A 22,435-nucleotide genomic window follows, 5' to 3' on the forward strand; every position below is an offset into this window, starting at 1 on the left:
GGTGTAATAAATGGTGACCCGCCTCTTAATTTATCAGGTGGTAAACAGGCTGAGGTCACTTAAAGACCCTTAGGATCTTCTAGCCCAAGGCTATCCTGGCTGACCTGCCGCCTGGCTGAGCTGACCCGAACCTGCTGCTAGGCGGTCGCACTCTGACCGGACTCACACTCTCGGGCACCGCTCCCGGTAAGGTCACTTTGCGTGTTTCTAGTCTGGGCGGAGCAGGGTCCTGCGGGGTCGCCGATGCGGAGCGAGGTGGGTGGAGAACCTGAACGAGTCCGCCTGTGGTGCAGCTTCCCCGGTACGGGGCGGAAACTTGGCGCGAAAAACGTGTGAGTCATGGGACCCTGAACTGGGCTGGCCACTCCAGTCGGGCCAAGTTGGCAAAGTTCGCCAAGTTCTCGAGCGCGGCCACGCCTCCGGGCCGCGCGGCCAATCAGCGCCCACCGTGCCGGGCTCTGCACACACCGCCTCTGTGCAGAGGGTGTCCCGCAGAGTTGGCGGCCCCGGGGTGCGGGCGACATGGTGCGCGGCAGGGTCTCTCGGCTCTCGGTCCGCGATGTGCGCTTCCCCACGTCGCTCGGGGGCCACGGCTCGGACGCTATGGTAAGCGCTGCCTGACCGCCGGTGCCCTCCCGCCCCGCCTACGCTGGGCCCTTTAGGCGCGGGGCACCCCACGGACCCCAGGAAGGTTCCCAACCTTGGAACCGTTGCTTTTGTAAGTGGAGAGGTCAGGAAGGGGAATGAAGGTATCTAGAGACTCTCCACCCTTCTAGGTTTTTTTCTTTTTTCTTACCTTTCCTTTCTTTGCTGACGTTTAGTATTTCCTGTTTTTACGTTTACAACTCTCATTTTGCTGGAAATGCGAATCGTATTTGCAAAACGATGTTGTTAGGTTCCCACCAGTGAAACCCTAAAACACAGCGCTAGCTTCTCAACCAGGAGACCAGGAAGCCCCGGGCGGGGTGTTTTAGGTGGTGATCCTGCTTCCGCCACAGCTTGCTGTGTGACCTGGAAAAGCTCCTAACCCAAGAGGCCCATCTGTGAAGAGAAGGAGTCACAGTCTGGCTGGAAAACCAGACGAGCAAACTCGCAGTAACTGGGTCGTGTGAGAGGGGGCTCTCATGAAGTTACCTGAAAACATGATTATAGAGGATGTGTCACGTAAAGAGTTAAGTAGGTGTCAGCCTTTGGAGATGCAGTAAAGTAAGCACTGAAGGGCATTTTTGCTCCCTGAGAGTGTTAGCGGGACACCCCACGCCACCACCACCTTCTAGTGCAGTGGTTCCCAAATATGAGTCCTGTGCAGGGTCTCCTCCAGTCCTGTCCCCACTGGATCCTCACTGCCCCTCCCGGCCCACTCACACATGGCACACTGGAAAAACAAAGTTGCAGGGTATGTAATGAATGTGTGAAACATCCGTGTTAGGATAATGATTATCTGTTACTTGTATGGAGGGAGGGGAATGGGTACCCAAGGACTTTCATTCACACTGTAAAGTTTTGCCTCTTAAGCTGGATGGAGGGCACACTGATGTTTATTACATTCCCTGTGCTCTTTGTGTACCTGAAATGGCCTCTTGTTAAAAAGTGCTAAAGTTACTTAAAAGAATGTCCTTTATTCTGAGATTAGGTTCTTCCTGCTTTTAAAAAGCCTTATTTGTCCTTTCTTATATGATGTTATGGTAAATGACAAAACACACCCACTGGGCAATCCTTTGTGGATCTCCAAACAAATGTTTGAAATTTTACTGACTTGTAAGATTCAAATACCTGATCATGTGCTGTCGCCTCTGCCCCTCTGAGGTGTAGCAGCTGTGGGGAAACCACACAATCTCTCCAGGCCTGGGTTTTCTCATCTGTAAAATGGGTATAACAGTGTCTGCTTCATACATGTAAATGAGATGTGTGTAGAGAGCCTGACACAGAGAAGGCTGGCAATAACTGTGGCTGTAATTACTGTTTACATATGAAGAAACTGAAGCAGAAGAGTGCTGACCTCCACTTTTCTCTTCCTTGAATTTGTGAAGTGTTAAGGTTGCTGGCTTACCGTGGAATAATTTAGGAAATGGAATTTGTCTCTGGCCTGAGAGGTTTATGACCTCTGGGTCAGGAGAGATTATTATCTGACACCTGTATTGCAAGCTCATAAATACTGAAGTATTATCTCCCAGAGATATGGTGTGTGTTGTATGCTGATTTCCAAGTGCCTTCCTTTTAATTAATTAATTAATTAATTAACTTATTTATTTGGCCACCCCGAGGCATGCAGGATCTTAGGGGATCTAACTCGTGCCCCCTGTAGTGGAAGCGCAGAGTCCTAACCATTGGACCACCAGGGAACTCCCCCCAAGTGCCTTCTTAATCGAAAGTCTGCTTGTCAGTCCTCAGCAGTACTGCCATGACTCTGAGGATTGCTCCCCCCACCCTCACGGGACGCAGCACTCAGCAGTTCAGCTCCCTCAGCACTTAGCAGCAGAGCGAGCCTTCCTGATCACAAGTAGGGTATTTTCATGAAGGAGCCCTGAAACTGTTCCCCATATTTGTTCAAGCAGTGGGTTCCAGTTACGATTTCTTACCAGCCTTTTAAGAAACGTGGAGCCCTCAGGCCTGCGGTGCTCTTACCAGCGCTTATCCAGGCGCTCACTACGGTTCCAGAGAGCCCAGCTCCAGCTGAGCCTGCCACTTCCCAACCAGACTTCTTTTTTTCTTTTCCATTATAGTTTATATTAGATATTGAATATAGTTCCTTCTGCTATACAGTAAATACTTCTTGTTTATCTATTTTATATACAGTAGTTTGTATATGTTAATTCTAAACTCCTAATTTATCCCTACCCGCCTTCTCCTTTGGTAAGCGTAAGTTTGTTGTCTATGTCTGTGACTCTGTTTCTGTTTTGTAAAGTCCATTTGTGTCATATTTTAGATTCCACATATAAGTGATATCGTATGGTATTTGTCTTTCTCTGTCTGACTTACTTCACTTAGTGTGATAATCTCTAGGTCCATCCATGTTGCTGCAAATGACATTACTTCATTCTTTTTTACAGCTGAGTAATATTCCATTGTATATATGTACCACATCTTCTTTATCCATTCATCTGTCGATGGACACTTAGGTTGCTTCCATGTCTTGTCCCAGCCATACTTTTCCTCTCCATTCCCCATTGTCTGCTGAGCTCCCGGGAGCTGCTGTCCAGACCACTCTCTCCCGCCTCTGCCACCCAGTCCTGTGCCACTGTGTCGCCACAAAGACTGAAGACTAATGTGCCGTTGGCCCCATCTCTGCACATCAGCCTCCAGCCATCCCTCTCATCTTTCCCTTTATTCTGTAAGGCATGTCCTTCTCCAGAACTGATTTACGCCTGTGTCCCCATGCCCCCCTTTCCTGACTGCCAGGGCCTGTTCCCTTTTCATTTTCAGTCTCTCCTTTTCTAGTGGCCCCTCTCCATCCCACGTGGACAGGGCTTCCCACTTTGGAATAGTCTTTACTTGGCCCTTACACCTCTCCACCCCGTTTCTGTCCCTTCCCCACGGAACCCTAGATTACTGGTCCATGCCTGTTGCCTCCATCCCATACATCTACTTCCTCCTTAACCTGAAGTCGACCTGTGTCTCCTTCCTTCTCTTGGAACTGCCCTTTCTATTTCTTCTTCCAGTGTCCTTCACCCTGGTCTACATTTCTTGCTGTCTGCTCCCCCCCACCTCCCTCGCTGACCACTTGCTTTTCTGGCTGCTTCTTCCTATACTGACCCCCTTCTTCCCTCTCAAGGCTCAGGCCTCAATGCCTTTCCTGTGTCATCACACACTCCCATTAAGACCCCCTCTGTGTTCATGGCTTCAGTGACCACTTTTATGCCAAAGACTCCCAGATCTCATTCCTGGATCTTCACTCTCACCTCAAGTCCAACTGCCAACCTTCAGGAGGACATTCCTTTTGTCCACTCAGAGCTCCTGTGTTTCCTTTGGGCAACATGAACAGTTCCCTCTGATGGGAACTCTTGTTGGTGTTTTCTGTTCTTACGTGACGTCATTCCCGGGTTTATCTGGGGATTTCTCACGTTTGCGGATTTGGGGGGAGCATTTCCCCTGCAGCACACAGACCCTGACTACTCAGCTGCCTACGTTGTCTTGGAGACGGATGCGGAAGATGGACTCAAGGGCTACGGAATCACCTTCACTCTGGGGAAAGGCACTGAAGTTGGTGAGTTGAACATCCCTTGAGGTTCTAGAATGCTTAAGTTTCATTTACATTCCAGTTCTGACCTTATTTTCCTCCATATTTACACTGCTTGAAGTGAGTAAAAACAATGTTTGATGGTTTATTTCATTGGGATAAATTTTTAAATAGCAGAATTTGGCTTCTCTCCTTGTAGTCATCCATAGACTGCAGGTGAATCCTTGAATCTCAGCCGATTTCTCTGCAGAGCTTTGAGGACCTGAACTGCGTGAGTGAGTGAGGGACATGACGTAGGCAGGCATGCATTCACAGAACAAGGCTTATTGTTGTGTGCACAGAGTCTAGTTGCTTTTCTGAGTATTCCACACCGAGTTGGTTTCAAGTTCACTGCTCTTCTGGGCAGAAAAGGCTGTAGGTCCTGCCCAGTTTCAGAACTCTCATCTGGAAGAGCAGATAGTGAAGAATGCACATTGAGCCGTGAGTAAAGCCTGTCTTTTCTCAGAGCTGGATGAGGGCTCAGCGGTCTTGAGCGTCCACATTTTTGGAGATAAGGAAACTGAGGCCCAGACAGCCGCTCGGTTAGTCCTGACTGCCTGGAGTGCTTTATCTCCAGAATATTTACATACAAATTATTTGCTTGTTTTTTTTTAAATGCATAATTGTTTTTTTTAATGCACGCACAGTGTACAAAATTCAATATGTACAAAAAGAAGACCTCTGGCAGATCAATTTCAATGGCTCATTAGGAGCTGAAGCCGAATTATGATAGGTTGAAGGGTGAGGGTCCAGGAAGGGAGGAAATAGATTCTCTAACTTTGGTGGTGATGCGATACCTCCCTCATGGATATTTGTACTGTCAGCCCTTGCCTAGTTGTAGAAGAAAAGTCTTGACCCACTGAACGATTTTAGTATCATTGAGCAGATAAAAGGTATGTGTGTGTGTGTGTGTGTGTGTGTGTGTGTGTGTGTGTGTGTAGGACAAGGGAACCTTTCTTGAGCGTTACGTGGATGCCATCAGGCTGTTCCAGCTCCTCCCAGGGCTACCGTCCAGTCATCTGTCAGCTGGACCTTCCGCAGACGCCTCCTGTGTGCTCCTGTGTGCTAGGCGCTCTGCCAGGCGCTGCAGAAATGACTTTACAAAGAGAAAGAGAAAGGGGACAGAGTCCCACGTACAAGGAGAAGGAAAGCACAAACTTCTCAGGGAGACAGACATAAAAGAATCAATTAGTGCAGTGCGAGAAGGACTATTTTTTTTTTTTGAGTACAAGCTACATGGAAAGAAGGTTAGTTCATTGTCCAGGAGGGTCAGGATGGCTTCAGAGCAACGATGAGGTTTTGAGATGAGCCTTGAGGGGTAACTAGGAATTGGCTGGTCAGAAGGAGGCACCTCGGCAATGATTCCCTGACCCCCTCCCCCTAAGTCAACTATTCACTGTTGATGTTTTCCCCCAGGCAGTGACCGCTGACCCCCACAGGTTGCTGAGCTGTGTATCAGCTTCTCCTGCAACTTTAATTCTCTGGTGTAAGTTGAGCACTTTATGAAGCTGCTTTCTCCAACCATACGGGGCGTTCCCCAAAGTTTGTACAAAACTCAGCAAGCTTACAAGATGTGTTCTGGGACAAGCCATGAGAACCACTCTTGTTAACAGCCAGGACCTGGAACTGGGCCCGCAGTGGAGGGGCGCTGCACCGTCATGTGGTCCCTGGGACAGATGTGCTGCTGAGTTCACTGTGTGGGGACCTCCCTGACCCCTCCCCTCTCCTCCCCACACTGTCCCAATGGATGCCTCGAGCAGGAGAAATCAATTTCCATCTCTCTGTGCCTGGAACAAATGGCTCTTTTGTGGTGATGGAGGTGGCTTCCGCCTGTTTCAGACCACAGCATGACGGAACCCATTTTAATTTTAACCTTGTTGCATTTTTCAGGTGACTCACTGCCACTGCCGTCTCACTGAACGTGTTACGTGGTGTTCAAATTAAAGTTGAAAAAAATTCCGTTAGCTCATCACGGTTCTTCTGCAGCCTTTATCAGCCTACTTACCTAATCATCTTTTATGATCCAAGAAAACAGAAAGAAAACAATGCTTTCCTCATTACTGTGAAGCGCCTATATGTGAGAGAGCGGGGAAAGTTATGGTTGATTTTTTATGTATAAATGAGACCAATATAGTTTCTTTTAATAGGAAAAGAAAAAGAGGTGAAAAAAGCATAATTTTTAAAGAGGAAAAAATGGCCATAAGGGTTCTTGCCAGCATGAGAGCTCAGACCCACGGTCCTCCATAGCCTTAACTGACTTGTCCCTCCCGGGCAGGAGGTCCCAGGAAGTGAGTCCTGGACAGATGTAGTCACAGGAGAGAACCCTGGCCTCAGTCAGCACGGAGCTGCCTTCAAGGCCGAGTGTTTCCAGACGGATTTCCCACCCATCGCTTCAGACGTGCACACCTGAAGTAGACTGTTCTCCACACTGGAGTCAGACCACCACCGCCCAAATTTCTATGGAAGGCACCAAATTTTAGTAAACTTCCTGCAGTGGCCTCAGTTTGAGCGAGGAGAATCCACATCCTCTAGGTGAATATATTAGTGTTGCTTGCGCTTCTCTTAGAGCTGTGAAAGATGAGCCCATCCTCAACATTTGTTAAATGTGTTTGCTTTGTGATGTGAACAGTCCGTGGTTTTCAGCAACCATCTCAGTAGATCAGAGGTTTGATGCAGATAATGATACGGACTCTCTGAGTCGCTGACTTGCTCTTCAGATGTCTTTAATCCAAGAGCACCAACCATCAAGGAGTGGGGAGCACTCTGTCTTCTCACAGTTCTAGGGAATGAGTACCTGAACTGGAATCAGTCTGCATTCCATTAACAAAAGCCCTAGAGAACACGGAAGGTGTGGATCAGCCCTAAATGCTCTGTGTGAGAGCCAGTGCGAGTCATCTGAGGGCTGTGTCACACAGAGGCCAAGCATATCCTAAGAACATGTTTTAAATACTTGCAAAACATCTTTCTCCTAAGATCTGACTGATAGTAAAACTGTGCCCCTACAACTATCTTGTGAAATGATGTGAGAATTTTAATATTGAAGCAGTGGCTATACCAAACAAAAGTCGATCAAAATTTTTAATAATAAATTCATTGCTTTAGGGCTAAGTTGATGACTTGGTTTGATTATTTTGGCCATTTACACATAGACTGAGCAAAGGATAGAAGGATCTTTCCCATACAGTTTGTTACTTTACTTGTTCATCTGAAATAACACAATAAAGTCTTTTTTAAGTAGAACACCAAAAATAAGTAATTGATGGTAACGCTGACCCAAATGAAGATTAACCTTGAAATTAGTTATGAAAAATGTAGTCTATCACAAGTCAATGGTAAGAAATTTAACGTTTATGAAAAGTGTTTTCATGTAGTTTAACATTTTACATGTAAGTATTAAGCTAATTGCAAATTCATTTCATTTTTAATAGAGTTATGCTGTGAATTCAAGATACTTTCTACACTTGACAATGATGAAAAGGCATTTTTTAAAAAAATTCTATAAGTCGGAGTCTTATTCCTTAGGAACAATGAATTAGCAAGGTTTGGTTTTGAAGCTGACATATGGACACTTTACAAAGTGAACAGGAAAATGATTTGGGAACATGATTTAAACTTTCAGATCTATGGCTCTGTCAATCAAAATGGGTTTGCTCTTTTCAGAAATTAAGCTCAGTATATAGATTAACAGCTATTCTATTGTGTGCTATTAGTGTGTGCTATTAGTTATGACAACCATAGAAGACATATTTGGGGCAATTTTTAAAGGCATGTACCTTTTGTATTTAAAATTATTTTCATTAATGCCCACATTAGATTGTTTGTGGTGCTTGCGTGTCTTAATTTATTTACACCAAAACTAAACAAGAATTAAATCCCCTTTAATAGTTGTCTGTGCTGTGAATGCCCTGGCCCCCCACCTGCTTAACAAGGACCTTGGGGACATTGTTGGTGATTTCAGAGGCTTCTACAGACAGCTCACGAGCGACGGGCAGCTCAGATGGGTAAGGCACCTGTTTTGTAAAACACTTCTATAAATAACTCAGGTCTCATGTCCTTTGATTGCAGCATTTGTGAAAATAGACACAGGTTTACAATTTTAAGGTAAAACATTTTATTCAGATAAATTAGGGCTTGAACCATTTGGACAATCAGTATTTTGAGGTAATCTGTTCCTTTCTGTAAGACTTGAATCTGGACATATTTGGATCCTGAGAGCTATCTCTGCCCTTATGGACCTCATCTCTGCTCCCTGGATGGGAAGAAGTGGTCTAGACCCTCTAGAGGATAAAGTGCTGAATGGACAACCTTTTTAAGGGAGACATAATGTGAGTAGAATTGAAGTTGTGGGAGGAGGTTATTAAGGACAAATGTAAGAGAAGGTCAAAGGTTAAGAAGAGAAAGACCAGAGCACCTGTATGTGTATAGGGCTATATTTGAACCCTAAGTTCAAAGCATGAAGGAAATGAGGTTCTAGAGAGAGGATTTTATCACAGTAAGGTCAGTCCAGCAGCCGAGACCTTGCCGACGTCTCCTGACATCAGCTCTGTCTTTTCCTAAGTGCTCAGTCTCCTGTCCATGCACAGAGAAAGGCACATTGTCCACATTGCCTCGGATTTCATTCTTAACTTCTGCCAACCAAGTGAAACTTGCTTTTAAAGCATCCCCTCGAAGGAGTTCCCACTGGTCGAATCTGGGACAACTCAAGCATCAAAATAAATGTGGTGGTGATGCGTAAAAGTCACTGAATAACCTAAGACACCATGAGTCCGTTCAGATAGCAAACAACCAACCAACAAGGGAAACTTTGTCATTACAATCGAATACACACTAATGTAACAGGAATGGTAACATTAGAAAACTACCATATTACAACCATACCTGTAATTGATTGAGGCAAGAATCACCAATGGATGCTAAAACTTGGGGGCAATATTAATCTCCTTACTTAGAAAGGGAAATGGTAACCACACAGTGGGGAAGCCTAAAGGATACTGACTTACCCAAGCGATAAAAGATAATAGCCCTAACAAAAAAATGTGGTGGCAACGTTGCAATCTAATCATGATGGGGCTGCAGACCAACCCAGATGGAGGAGCATTGTGTAAGTCAACTGGCCTGTACTCTTTAAGAATATTGATATCATTTTTAAAAAGAAGAAAATTTGCTCCAGATAAAGAGAGACTAAAGTGACATGTCAGCTAAATGCAATATGTGAATACAAGAAAGTACATTATTGGGACAATTGGTGAAATTTGATTATGAACTGTCTTTGTAGGTAATAGTATTCTATCAATGTTATATTCCCTGAATTTGATCCTTGTTCTATGGTCATGTAAGAGAATGTCCTTGTTTTTAGGAGCTACATTCTGAAGTACTTAGGGTATGATATTTGCAACTTACTCTCAAATTACTCAGTAAAATAAGTTTATATTATATATTTTATTTTTCTGCACATATGTGTATATGTGTGTATATATGTATATGAGAGAGAAATATACAGGAGTTCTTTGTGCTATTCTTGCAAATCTTCTATAGGTTAGAAACTATTGAAAAAGAGCTTACCCTCTAAGTGAGTTTCCATCGCTGCCTTTTAATTCATGAAACGTGTCCCTGGCTAGAAGACCTAAATATCTTTTTCTTTTCTAAGAAGTTCTGGTGTGTTTTGCTTCCTAACCAGATCGGTCCCGAGAAGGGTGTGGTGCATCTGGCCACGGCGGCCGTTCTCAATGCCGTGTGGGACCTGTGGGCCAAGCAGGAGGGAAAGGTAATCCTCCAGGCAGCACCTCTGTGACCCTGCAGCACAAACACTTCCTCTACGAGCAAAGGCAAATGCACAGCAGGCTCCCAAGTGACATACAGAGAATTGTTCGATTATTCGTCTCCGCTGAGAGGTACTGGCCACAGTCAGGTTGTTGTCGGAGTAGGTTAGAAAGGGCTGAGCAAGAAGGGGTGGCAGAGGCGAGGGGCTGGGAGGCAGCGTGAGCCGGTGGGCAGGCAGGCAGGCAGGTGTTAGTCTGATAGTGGGAATTCGCCACTAGTGCATTTACTGTCAGAAAACAAGTGGGTACTTCACACGTTTTACAAATCTTTTCTTTTCTTCAAGCCTCTGTGGAAGTTACTTGTTGACATGGTAAGTAAATTCTTTAATATTCTCATTGTTTCTGTAAATGAAATGGATTTCATGGATTACTTGCCTTTTGATAATCAGTAAATACATTCAGCACTGTCTCTGGATCAATCACTGTAGTGCTGATCAAACAAAACCCAGTAAAGTCTAATATTCTTTTTTTTTTTTTTTTGGCTGCGTTGGGTCTTTAGTTGTGGCACGAGGGATCTTTCTTTGCAGCGCACGGGCTCTTCGTTGCGGCGTGTGGGTTCTCTCTCCAGTTGTGGCGTGGGGGTCTTTTCTCTCTCCAGTTGTGGCACGTGGGTCTTTTCTCTCTCTAGTTGTGGCTCGCGGGCTCCAGAGCATGTGGGCTCAGTAGTTGTGGCGCATGGGCTTAGTTGCCCCGCGGCATGTGAGATCTTAGTTCCCCAACTAGGGATTAAACTCGCATCCCCTGCATTGCAGGACGGATTCTATACCACCGGACCACCAGGGAAGTCCCAAGTCTAATATTCTTTTTCTGGTATTTGAAGTAACAAAGAGCTGTGCTCATGCAGGCAGGGAGGTCCGATGGTCCCGCCTCCCCCACTGTGGCACTTGCTTACACATGCAATACAAATTCTTGAGTTTCCGTTGCCTAACTGTGAAAAGGGGATAATCATAACTTCTCTAGAAACTCCATAGAATTGGTTTAAAGACCAATTGAGAAAAGTGCCTTACAAACTCTGATGGGCAAGATGTTATTATTAAAATATTATCTGGTCACTTTGACTCCAAGAGCAAATGGCAGATCAGACTCTTGAGGAAGGAGCCCACGGTGAATTCTAAAGATGTGCCCCTGCCGTTTCCTTTCTCCTTGACCTGTTGATATCAGGGATGAGCACCTGGCTGCCAAGGAGGAAAAACCTCTGGGCAGGTTAAGGGGAGTGAACTTCAGACCCAGGCAGACCTGGCTTTGAGTCTGGACTCCACCACTTCCTGGCTGTGTGACCTTGAGCATGCTGCTTAACCTCTCTGAGCATCATCTGGCTCCAGGCGATGCCTTAGATGGTTGCTGAAAATCTGGTGGTTAACAAACGAAGGTCCTGGGACTTCCCTGGTGGCACAGTGGTTAAGAATCCGCCTGCCAATGCAGGGGACACGGGTTTGAGCCCTGGTCCGGGAAGATCCCACATGCTGCAGAGCAACTAAGCCCGTGCGCCACAACTACTGAGCCTGCGCTCTAGAGCCCGCGAGCCACAACTACTGAGCCCGTGTGCCCTAGAGCCTGTGCTCCACAACAAGAGAAGCCACCGCAATGAGAAGCCCATGCACCGCAACGAAGAGTAGCCCCCACTCGCCGCAGCTAGAGAAAGCCCGCACGCAGCAACGAAGACCCAACATAGCCAAAAATAAATAGATAAATAAATTTACTAAAAAAAAAAAAAAAAAAGAAAAAACAAAGAACCATGGCCTTGAAGACTGTTGGGCCGGCAGACGTTGTCCCTTCTCTGGAGGAAAGTGAAAACGAGAGGCTGTAACATCATCTCTCTGACATGGTTGCGGGTGGCATGGGGGCGCCATCTGAAGGGGAAGGACGTGGACCTCTTGAGCCACCTGCAGGCTCAAGGTTGGCCTCTCAGAGGGGTGCTGGAGGTGGCCCCCAGAACTGAATGATTTGGGGCCACTAGGAAGGTGCCTGAAATCCCACCTGTGGACTTTTCATTCTTTTGGATCCTGTTCCCTGTTTCAATGCCAGTGGTCTTAAAAGAAGCAGAATCTCAGCATTGAGAGCTTTTATGATATTTAAGGGTTACAGCAGAGTACTATTGGTCACAGTACAACCTGCTTCCAAACTGACTGACTTAGATTGGGGTGGGGAGGTCTCGCCAGAGACCCAGCCGAGAATGTGGGCCTCCCCAGTGAGGCCAAAGCCCCGACTTCGGGGAGGGAGGAGAAGGGGACCCAAAGGTCCTTTCCCGGACAGAATAAGCCCACGTCCAGCAGATTCTTAGAAACATAATCCACTTGTGAATTGATGTGGGCCTTTCCTACCTGCTGTCTTGCTGCCAGGACCCCAGGAAGCTGGTATCCTGCCTAGATTTTAGGTACATCACCGACGTCCTGACAGAGGAGGAAGCCTATGGTGAGTCATCCCCAGGAACTGGGAGCTTTCTGGTTCATTCTAATATGGAAGCAACGGGGCCGAGTGCTTTGTTGTCTGAAAGAGTGATAATGCTTTTTATTTTTTCCAGAAATCCTGCGGAAAGGTCAAGTTGGGAAAAAAGAGCGAGGTGGGTTGTGAGGAAATTCATTATTTTTGCTATCATTGTGCACTTTTGAGTGTCCCCATCCTTGAGCGTCCAGGGGTTTGCATCATCCCCCTGCAGCAGGCCCACAGACAGACAGCTGAGTCTAGATGCGGCGGCCTCCTGGTGTGACCTCTTAGGTCAGAGTTCACTTCGGCCACTGCTGGGAGCAAGGCTGGTTTTAGGGTTACACCGCACGCCACGGGCAAGGCCTTGGCCAGCAGGGCGTCCCAGAGGGTATCCCGGGCCCTGGGTGTGACATCCTTGGGATCCGCACCGCCTCCGGGTGCCTGTGCAGGGCGGGCAGGAGAACAGCTGGATTCTCCGTGGGCAGCGCCTTAGCCACGGGCAAGTCTAAAGCTGAAGGTCCCGCAAACACAAAATGTTGACGAGCGTCGTGTTTCCACAGAAGAGCAAATGCTGGCACACGGCTACCCCGCCTACACCACGTCGTGCGCCTGGCTGGGCTACTCAGACGCCACGCTGAAGCAGGTGGGCGCTTGAACCTGGTTTTCTAGACAGGCTTTCTGGAGAGACGTCATGTTTTCCTCTTAGCCTTTCTGAATCGTTAGGGATCCCAGGCCTCGCCCTGGAGGTCCTTGGACGTGAGCAAAAGGAAAGGCGTTTCCGTTGTGGACGCTGGGCCCGTGAGCTGGTGAGCCCCACCTTGGCCCTGGAGGGGGAAGCCGACTCCCGGGCAGAGGCAGCAGCATAACATGGTGCAATGTGAGCCCTAACCGTGCTCTGCCTCAGTTTCCTCACTGCGAAGTGGGGAAATAATAGCTGTCCCGGGGGGTTTTGAGGATTCCGATGAATGCTGCCGTGGTGTGATGCTCGCGGCACGTGGTGGCCCCTGGCGGGCGGTCAGCGCCTGGCTGCCTTACTGCCCTTTCCCGTCACCCTGCGCTCACCTGCCGCTGAGGGAGAGAGAGAGGGGGGAGACTAGCTTCTGTTTGTTACTCTTTTATCCACTCATTCTGTGGATGCCACAGAACATCCTGGCTTTAAAAAGAGGGACAGAAATGCTCCATTCCCCAACGAGGAATGTTGTGACCATTAATGAAATGGTTCCCATAGAGATGAGGAAAGAAAGTCACCAAGCGGTCATGCTCTGTTGGCTAAGCTGTTTCTGCTCTGAATTTCAACACATGATTGTTCTTCTGGTTCATGGTACAGCCGTAGCGTTTGTGAAGCCGCATCAGAGATGGCCAAGGTGCTGCTTAGACCTAGGAGAGTGTGTGGTAACGGCTCTGCTCCTCTCCCCACAGCTCTGCAGCAAGGCGCTGGAGGACGGCTGGACCAGGTAACTTATTTGGGTGAACTTGACTCTCCAGTTAGCAAGAGAGGCTGGTCGGTGGAGGGGAGCCAGGATCCAAAGGCACCAAGGAGGCCGGGATTCGCCTGGAGCAGTCTGGTGTGTAAGGACACACAAGGGAAATTTCAGCTGAAGCTCTTTCTCCAAAGACGAGATATGAGTCTAGTTAGAATCCTGGAACATCAGAGTTGAAAGAGATCATTGATTTCCAGCCCCGATCTGGAAATCTACTCTTTACTATAGTAACAAGCTTTGATTCAGCTTCTACGTGAAAACCTCCAGAGGCAGAGAGCTTGTAGGGCACTTGTGCTTTGTTGGAAGGCTCTGAGTGTTAGAAGAGCTTCAATGTAGCGGACCCTTTGCTTTATAACTTTCAGCCACTGGTTGCAATAATTCTCTTTGGAGTTCTTCTCCCAAGAGCCTGGCCCCCCTCTTCCCCAGGCCACCTCCTCTCCAGACTAACCCTCTGCCTTCTCTTCTGTCCTTCTCCTGTGTGGTTATGGACCCCTGGGCCTCCTGGGGTTTCCTTGGGGTAAACTATGGTGGGCAGTGGCCCCGAATCCCGAAGCTGTGCAGGACACAGAGGGACCATCACCTTTTGATCTGGTCACTGAGTCCATCCGTGCAGCTCAAGGTGGACATTGTGCCTGAGACCCATCACCAGGCTCTCTGCACGAGTCTGGCCACCGCCTCCTGCTGCTCCGTGTGGTCTGTGGGGCAGGAGCACTAGCGTGCCCTGCTGCCACTTGCGGTAGGTTTAGAAAACCACTTGTACAGGTTGCTTAATAAGTAAGGACCAAAAAAAAGATCTCCGACCAACTTAAAAAAAAAAAGTGCAGAATCTTGGGCCTCACCCCAGACCTGCTGCATCAGAATCTGCATTCTAACAAGATCCCTGGGTGATCTGCCTACCCACTGAACTTTGAGAGGCACTGAATTCTGGTTGAATCCTCAGCTAAGTAAAGGGTTGGGGACTGAGAACTTGATGGAGGCAGCATGAAGCAGTGGAAAGACGCTTGGGATGTGGTGGGTTTGGAATCAACATCATGCCTTTTCCCTTCATCTCCTGCAGTGCCTGCCTGCTGTGTGACCATGGGCAAATTGTTTAACCTCTCTGAACCTCATTTTCTCTCTATAAAATGGGAATAATAATATCTCATGGTTCTCCTCAAAGTTGCTGTCTCTGAAAAGGACCAGCACAGCCGGGATTGGTAGCAGGTGCTCAGTAAGTGCTGGCACCTTCCCTCCCTCCATATACCCAGGAAAGGCTGGAGTAGACACCGCTAGGAGTCAGAGAAGGCCAAGGAGAGATTTCCTAGGCCCCTGAGCATGGGAAGCCCAGCATCCAGAAGCTAAGGCTTCCACCCAGGATAGAAAGGTCATCTTTAGTGTGTTTGGTGCTGAGTGCAGGGGAGAGAATGGCACAGGCTGTGACAGGGGCTTTTTTGTCAGCAGAGGGTGGGTGTTGTGGAAAGGAGGACCTTGGGCCATCCTGGCTCCAAAGCGGCAGCCTGACGTCTGTGTGTAGGAGAGGCTGGTGAGTGAGGGAGAGGATGCCAGCTCACCCGCCAAGTCTGACTATGCCTTTTCCATTCTTAACTCTTCATGGCACAGCAAAAACTCAAGTTAATGTTATTAAAGATCTAGCTGCTCTGTCCATTGCTGGACTTCAGGACAGCAGGTAATTTAGAGTTACTGCCCCGATACTGAGTAAAAAGATACACTTACAGGGTTATTTTTGAGTGGCTCATCTGAAGATTGATTGGGAAAGGGCAAGAGTTTACTAGAAAATGTGACCTGTGAATTATTGACAGAAACAGTCACTTCTGCAGAAAAGCCACGTGTCTTTGCCAAGTCAGGGGACAGATCTAAATTACGAGACCAAATTTATTTTATAGGTTTAAGGTAAAAGTTGGTGCTGATCTCCAGGATGACATCCGTAGATGCCGACTCATCAGAAACATGATCGGCCCTGAGAAGACACTGGTAAATAACCTCCCTGCCACTGAGAATTAAGCAGCTGTATGTGAGAAGCCTTGTCCAGGGCCAAAATACAACTTGTTTCAAGCAAGGATTAAAGAACACTGGGAATTTTAACACCGTATGCCAGAAGTACAGCTTTGAGCTCTTGGAGTAGGCAAATTCTTTAAAAAAACAAAAAACAAAAAACTGAGGGGGCTGATTGATAGTTTTTTTATTCTGCAGAACTAATTCAGTAAGATCAGGTTTAGGGATTGCTCCGATTGCTCCTTTGTGCTAGGACAGATGCGCCTAAGCAAACAGGTCTCCCATTGGCGCCCCCCGTATGTCAATCAATCAACCCCCCTTCTTAACAAATCCGCCAACCCGCCTTCAGGTAGGTGGGTCTCAGGGAGCCATTGCTCAAGAAATGCTGGAACTTTTGCCGAGATAAATGTTAAGGATCAGTCATTCCTACGTATTTTTATAAAACATTTCCTCCTATGTGTAAAATATTTTCATAAAATAGTCACAAGATGTTTTTATATTTTTTTGGAGGCATGTTTCATATATTAAAATAGAAGTTTGAGTCCTGGACCTAAGATCAAAAGTCCCATTATTTATACATGAATTAATGCTAGTTTTGTCTTGCGAGGTCATTCTCATCTAAATAATTTATGACAGAAATAGATTCTGGGCGCACTATCCTCTGGTTCCCACAGCGTCCCACAAGGGACCTCTCACCACTCAGCACATTCTACTAAAGAAATCCATCTCTGTGTCTGACTTCTCCAAGTGTGATGGTATTGGGGATGGAGAGGCCCTTTCTTGTCTCTGCACACCCAGCACCTGGCTTCCTGGCAGTCTCGCTGCACACAGAGGGCCCAGGCCTTAGAGCGAGAGGCCTGGATTTGAACTCACCATTTACTTATCGTCCTTGAGCAAGTTACTTCTCTGCACGTCAGTTTTCTTGTCTGTAAGATGCGTTAATGTGAACTGCCTCATAGAGTTATTATAAATATAAAATGGGACAAAATCCATTAAATGTCTAGCAGAGTAGATGCCTAATTAATGGTAGTTTGGGTTATTTATTATTGTGCCAAACACATAGTAGGCAATAGCCAATAAGTGACTATTGAACAAACTCGGTATTAACTGTGCATGATTCAGAATGTGATAAAACAGTTCCTACGAATGATGAACCCTGCAAGACAAATGTATTTGGGTGGTTTCTAAATGTAGATCAGGCTGGAGCTCCAGGGCCAGCGAGCACTTCTGGGCCGCGGCCAGGGCACTTCTGGACCTCACAGTGGCTCCCTGAGCGACTTGCATCTCCTCTGAGACAGTATCTGGAGCCAGAGTTCGTCCTGGTGGCTGCTCTCGGGCTCCCTTTTTTATGGGTGTGTGCTGGGCCCCAGCAGTCAGTGGCACCGAGTGACAGCATTTCCTCCCTGGGAGCCACAGCCTGCAGCAAGGTCAGCAGCGGGCACACCTCCCCACGAAGGGTCCCTCCCTCCTTTCAGATGATGGATGCCAACCAGCGCTGGGATGTGCCCGAGGCCGTGGAGTGGATGGCGAAGCTGGCGGAGTTCAAGCCCCTGTGGATTGAGGAGCCCACCTCCCCTGATGACATTCTGGGGCATGCCACCATTTCCAAGGTAAAAAACCTGCTGCTGCTGCTAGAGTGGTGGTCACAGATCCTAAGATTCCTGGGCTTATATTCCCTTTCACAGTTCTGTTTATCTTAGAGAAAGTAAATTGCTAAAAGTTGAAAGGCTACCAGCAATCCAAAGGTTAACAGACCTGATTCCCATACTTTGTAAATACAGAAATCTGATACTCAAATATTTTACTCACCCAGATTGAAACAAAGTGTAGATTCCTCTGGCTGATTCACAAGCAAAGGTTTGCTTAGCTTATGTCAAGGTCAGGCCTCCCCATGAGACGGCTGCCCATCCGTTTCCACAGAGCCCTTGAACCAGGGCGCTTCCTGGGCAAACTCCCCTGAATTTGGGCCGCTTCTCTCCCTTTCTCTCCCTTTCGTATGTAAGAATATGTGAGAAATACCCTGTCTCTCAGGGAGAGTCTCCCATTAGCTGGGTTCACAGCACAGATCTATAAGCCAGAGCGCCAGGTGGGTCACTCATAAGGAGAAAGTGTAACTTCTGGGAGCCCTATATTTTTGCATCCTGACAGAGCAAGCTCCACGAGTAGCCCTATTTAAACCAAAGGCTGCCGGATGGGTGAGAAATCAGGGAGGAACTGGTTGTGGGATGGAACACGTACTGGTGTCAGACAGAGATGGCCCAGTGCAACCCCCGCAACCCCCTCTACCACCTTCTGCGGCTCCTTAAACTTCACACGGCTCGACAGCAGGGCTGTTTCCTTCTTCAGCTCTAGATAGCTGAACAGCTCTAAATATTTTTAAACATTAGGAGTCTCAGTTCAAAAACTTAGGAAAATAACATCAGGTTGCCTTATATTTTACAGGCACTGGTCCCCCTGGGAATTGGCGTTGCCACCGGAGAACAGGTAAGAGATGTCTCCTCAGGGTCAGCACACACTGGCCACTGACTGGGGACACTGGCATACGCTAGGCTACATCACCTGTGTTGTTCTGAGTTGGGAGACTTCTCTTAATCTTAGAAATTGGGTCCCCTTAGACCACTTCATAGTCTGAAATAAGATACATATAGTCAAGAGTTTGCATGTTTTTCTACAATTCCTATGACTAAGGTCATTTATCTTTTTCAAAGTAGCTCATCGGAATTTACAAGGCAGCAACTTAAAGCTGCAGGGGCCTAATATGCACCATGTGGTTTTAAGAAAGCCAGCTTCCAAACTGGGTAAACATGATTGCGTTCCCTTTTTGTGCTTATAAACGAAGCATAAGCGCCTGCCAAAGCCCGCGGCAGGCGGCCCACGAGCAGAGCTGTGTGAGGGAACAGATTCTTGGCTTTCCCGGCAAAAGGAGCAGCGCCGTTCTGCCACGCTTCTGTTTTGTCGCCCGTGCCACCTGCTCATCGCCATCCCCTTATTTCATCCTGATGCTTCATCTCCCACTTACCAGTTGAGGTGGCGGTTATGCACGGATAGGTGGCGAGTGGTGTGACTTACGTGACACACACGTGGTTCTGCCAGCAAATCTGTAACGAAGTGATCAGAAGGTCCCCGCTTGGCCTGTCAGGGCTCACCTCATGCCAAGTGAGAACAAAAAATGAATACAGTCCGGGCTTCCAGGAGGCCACCAATGAGACTCGGAATGGGCGCAGTGCCCGGTGTACAGATCCTGAAGGCCGAGGCTGACTCTTCTGTGGGTGTATTTTAATTCTATTTCCAGTGCCACAACAGAGTGATATTTAAGCAACTCCTACAGGCAAAAGCCCTGCAGTTTCTCCAGATCGACAGCTGCAGGCTGGGGAGTGTCAACGAGAACCTCTCAGTGCTGCTGATGGCCAAAAAGTTTGACAGTAAGGGCACCGCAGGGCCGCGGACCAAACACCATTTCCCTGCCTGGTTCCCTCTGGAGTTTCCCATTTTGACTTTTTTCTAACTCTCATTTAGGCTTAATCAGGGAATCTTTGATGATTTTCATTCCTAAATATTAATGATTTAATCACCTGCAGGCAACAAGCAAAGCCGCAGGTTCTCCTTCACTTCTCCCTCTCTGCCCTACTTGGCACTCAGTGGAAATCTGTCTTCACTTTTAGTTCCTGTGTGCCCGCATGCTGGTGGAGTTGGCCTCTGTGAACTGGTGCAGCACCTGATTATATTTGACTTCATATCAGTCTCTGCAAGCCTCAAAGACAGGTCAGTGATGTGGCATTAACTTCAGTACTGTCTCTCAATCCAGGCCAGACCCCTGGTCACTGGCACATCCCATAACTCAAAGGCAGTTTGAGACCCACTACTGAATAGTCTTTTTTCTTCTAGAGGGTGGTTTCCTGGTAGCTGACTTACTGTTTTCTAGGTACATAAGGGGGGTGGGGAGAGTCTGCAACCAAATGGAAACCAGAAACAGCTTCTGTTTCTGACTTTCTGAAGCCCCGCTTTCATCGTATGTATACTCTCTGCTTCTGTCCAATTTCTTCCCAACACTGGAGTCTTCAGGATCTGGCTGCATCTTTTAGTTCCATCTTATATCTCAACATGCGCCAGGTGAGCTTTAAATTAGGACAATCTCCTTCCAGTCACCTGCAGACATACGACTTTATTATGCCTTTCTTTCCTCCCAGAATTAAATGCGATAGTGCAGAAAGATCACTAGGAGTATATAGTGAAAGCATGAGGACATGCATGGGAAAGGTGAACATCAAGTTCAGGATTGAGAAATGGGACCTGTGAGGGTCTATGGGGACTTCAACTATAAAGTAATGGTTCTTTCTGGGTTTTAATATGCCTGAGATATTTTAAACTAGAAAATGAACACTCCTAGGTTGTTCTGCTTTTGCCCCCTCATTTCAGTTCCTTAAAGGACCAAGGGAGGGGGCTCCAACCAACCTTGACAGGTCCTGCAAAGTTTTGAGGGATGCAAAAAAGAGGGTCAGACCTGACCCACTGGGCACTATGCCCACCCATGAGTGGGTGAGAACCTCATGCCACTCCCTGAAAGCAGACCTCACTGCTTGGGAATGCCACCATGCAGGAGGGACAGCCACCAGACACAGATGCCGTGTGCTGACACCTGCTTTGTAATCCTGTGTGTGGAGCACCGCTTCCCTGTTCATTCTTCAAGGCCCACTGCCCTCTCCCCCAAGGGGCCGGTTCTTCATCTGTATCCTGTTCTTTATAGATTATACACAGTACATATTACAGTCAACCACTTGGTATCTACGGCCATTGAAACCACAAGGCCCTCTCTTACCAGTTCCTTTGTGTCCCCAGCACTGGACACACGGCCTGCTCATCTCAGCTGTTCATTAACCAATGGCTGAAGTAAGGCAGTAGAGTTAGGTCACTTGCCCCAAGTCACAAAACTAGACAGTGGCTGACACCAAATTTGAACAGATTGGTCTGATCCTAAAACCTGTGCTCTTCTAAATCATTTGTGTAGCTGGAAGGGACCTCATTTGGTGACTTTAATCTGTTCATCTTTTGGCTAGAGGCACCCAAATAATCCCAGATACGTCTAAGTCTAAATTGATGCCTTTTGGGTCACAAAACCTTAAGTTAAAAGATACTTCACAGTTCATTTCATCCAAGCCCCCACACTGCTTTATCTTACAGAGAAGAACCTGAAGTCCAGAGGCTGAGGACTTACATAGAAATACATGGTATCAGCCCAAGCCTTGGCAGAGTCCATCCTTTCTTAGTGGTGCTCGCCCCTTTGCCCTAACAGCATCACATGAACTATCTAACTGAAGGCATTGTTACCCCAACCCGATTCCTTCCTCCCAGGATGTGTGAATACGTCGACCACCTGCACGAGCACTTCAAGTACCCCGTGATAATCAAGAAGGCTTCCTACATGCCTCCTAAGGTGAGTTTGGCCAGGGAGGCCCCCCCAGGAGGTGCTGCCAGCCCTGCCCTACTCTTCTCAGGAGCTAGACCCCAGAGCACAAAGCTTAGTCTCCTTCGAGTCTGTTTGCAATATCTAGAAACAAACAGCTCTTTAGTTAGTCAAATTCCCCAGGCCTGAAGGTTAGGATGTCCCTGACAAGGCTTCTCTCATGCCAGCCTTTCCTCACCAGCTGGACCTGAAAACATGCACTCCTTGGGCCCTTCCTGCCCAAAACAAAACAAAACTAAAAAAAAACCCGGCACCATCTAGCAAGTTAGTGAAAGGTTTTGACTGCAGTTGTGTTATCTGTGCCATTTATCCTTCTGTTCAAGATATCCAGGCTCATTTTCACCAACAGAGGTTGAACTATCAAAGGAAGCGTGAATAATTAACTAATCCTGAGAAGCAGCCAATAAAGTGCGTCCCTCTCCCCCATTTCAAACAACCTGCAAACTTATTTTTAAAATATTAATTCAGTTGCCTCTGGCTTAGATTTAGAAGCATTTCTAGGAACAGCAGAAATAAGTAAAATAAATGACTTTTGTTCTAGGTGGTTATTAACATGATTCCATTTTTTTGTCTTTGATAGGATGCTGGTTATTCAACAGAAATGAAGGAGGAATCTGTAAAGAAACACCAGTATCCAGATGGTGAAGTTTGGGAGAAGCTCCTTGCTGCTCAAGTGAATTAGAGCTGAATGCTTAACAGCTTTTGCTTTAAGTGAAAAGGCTTAAAATTTCTTGGGTATGGTTTTACAAAAATAGAAAAAAAAATTCATCCTACCAATCAGAACAAGTTCAGCTGAAAGTCATACTAACCTCAGGCATCAGCTTAGTCATCATTACTTGATTCTTTTAGCAAAAAACACATTCTCCTATGTAATCTTTAAACAAAAGTAGATCCAACTGTCTCAAAGTCCAGGAAGATGTTAAATCTTAAAATTTCTATCACGTGCTGGTACCTAGACAAACTATACTTTGAAAATAAGCAGCATGTTGGAATAATTCCTTAATCTTTTTAAAAACACACTTGTCATAAATTAGCATAATAA

At 46.9% G+C, this 22,435-nt stretch overlaps 1 protein-coding gene across 2 annotated transcripts; it reads left to right on the forward strand.

The window, feature by feature from the left end:
• The first annotated feature begins 485 nt into the window (after positions 1-485).
• Positions 486-22,421, forward strand: ENOSF1 (enolase superfamily member 1). 2 transcript variants are annotated; one of them, XM_068562502.1, is made up of 16 exons: positions 486-606; positions 4,096-4,204; positions 8,102-8,217; positions 9,894-9,980; positions 10,320-10,346; positions 12,375-12,447; positions 12,557-12,595; positions 13,020-13,102; positions 13,879-13,913; positions 15,824-15,911; positions 17,408-17,542; positions 18,375-18,416; positions 19,225-19,354; positions 19,595-19,694; positions 21,282-21,363; positions 21,974-22,421. In XM_068562502.1, the coding sequence occupies exons 1-16, from the start codon at positions 523-525 to the stop codon at positions 22,073-22,075; spliced, it is 1,332 nt and encodes a 443-aa protein (XP_068418603.1). In that variant the 5' UTR covers positions 486-522; the 3' UTR covers positions 22,076-22,421. The 2 variants fall into 2 exon arrangements, with proteins under 2 accessions (XP_068418603.1, XP_068418604.1); XM_068562503.1 differs by lacking the exons at positions 486-606; positions 4,096-4,204; positions 8,102-8,217; positions 9,894-9,980 and adding an exon at positions 10,086-10,107.
• Positions 22,422-22,435: the final 14 nt, after the last annotated feature.

This window comes from Eschrichtius robustus, chromosome 14 (genome assembly GCF_028021215.1).
Source record: "Eschrichtius robustus isolate mEscRob2 chromosome 14, mEscRob2.pri, whole genome shotgun sequence".
In the NCBI taxonomy this organism is placed as follows: Eukaryota; Metazoa; Chordata; class Mammalia; order Artiodactyla; family Eschrichtiidae; genus Eschrichtius; species Eschrichtius robustus.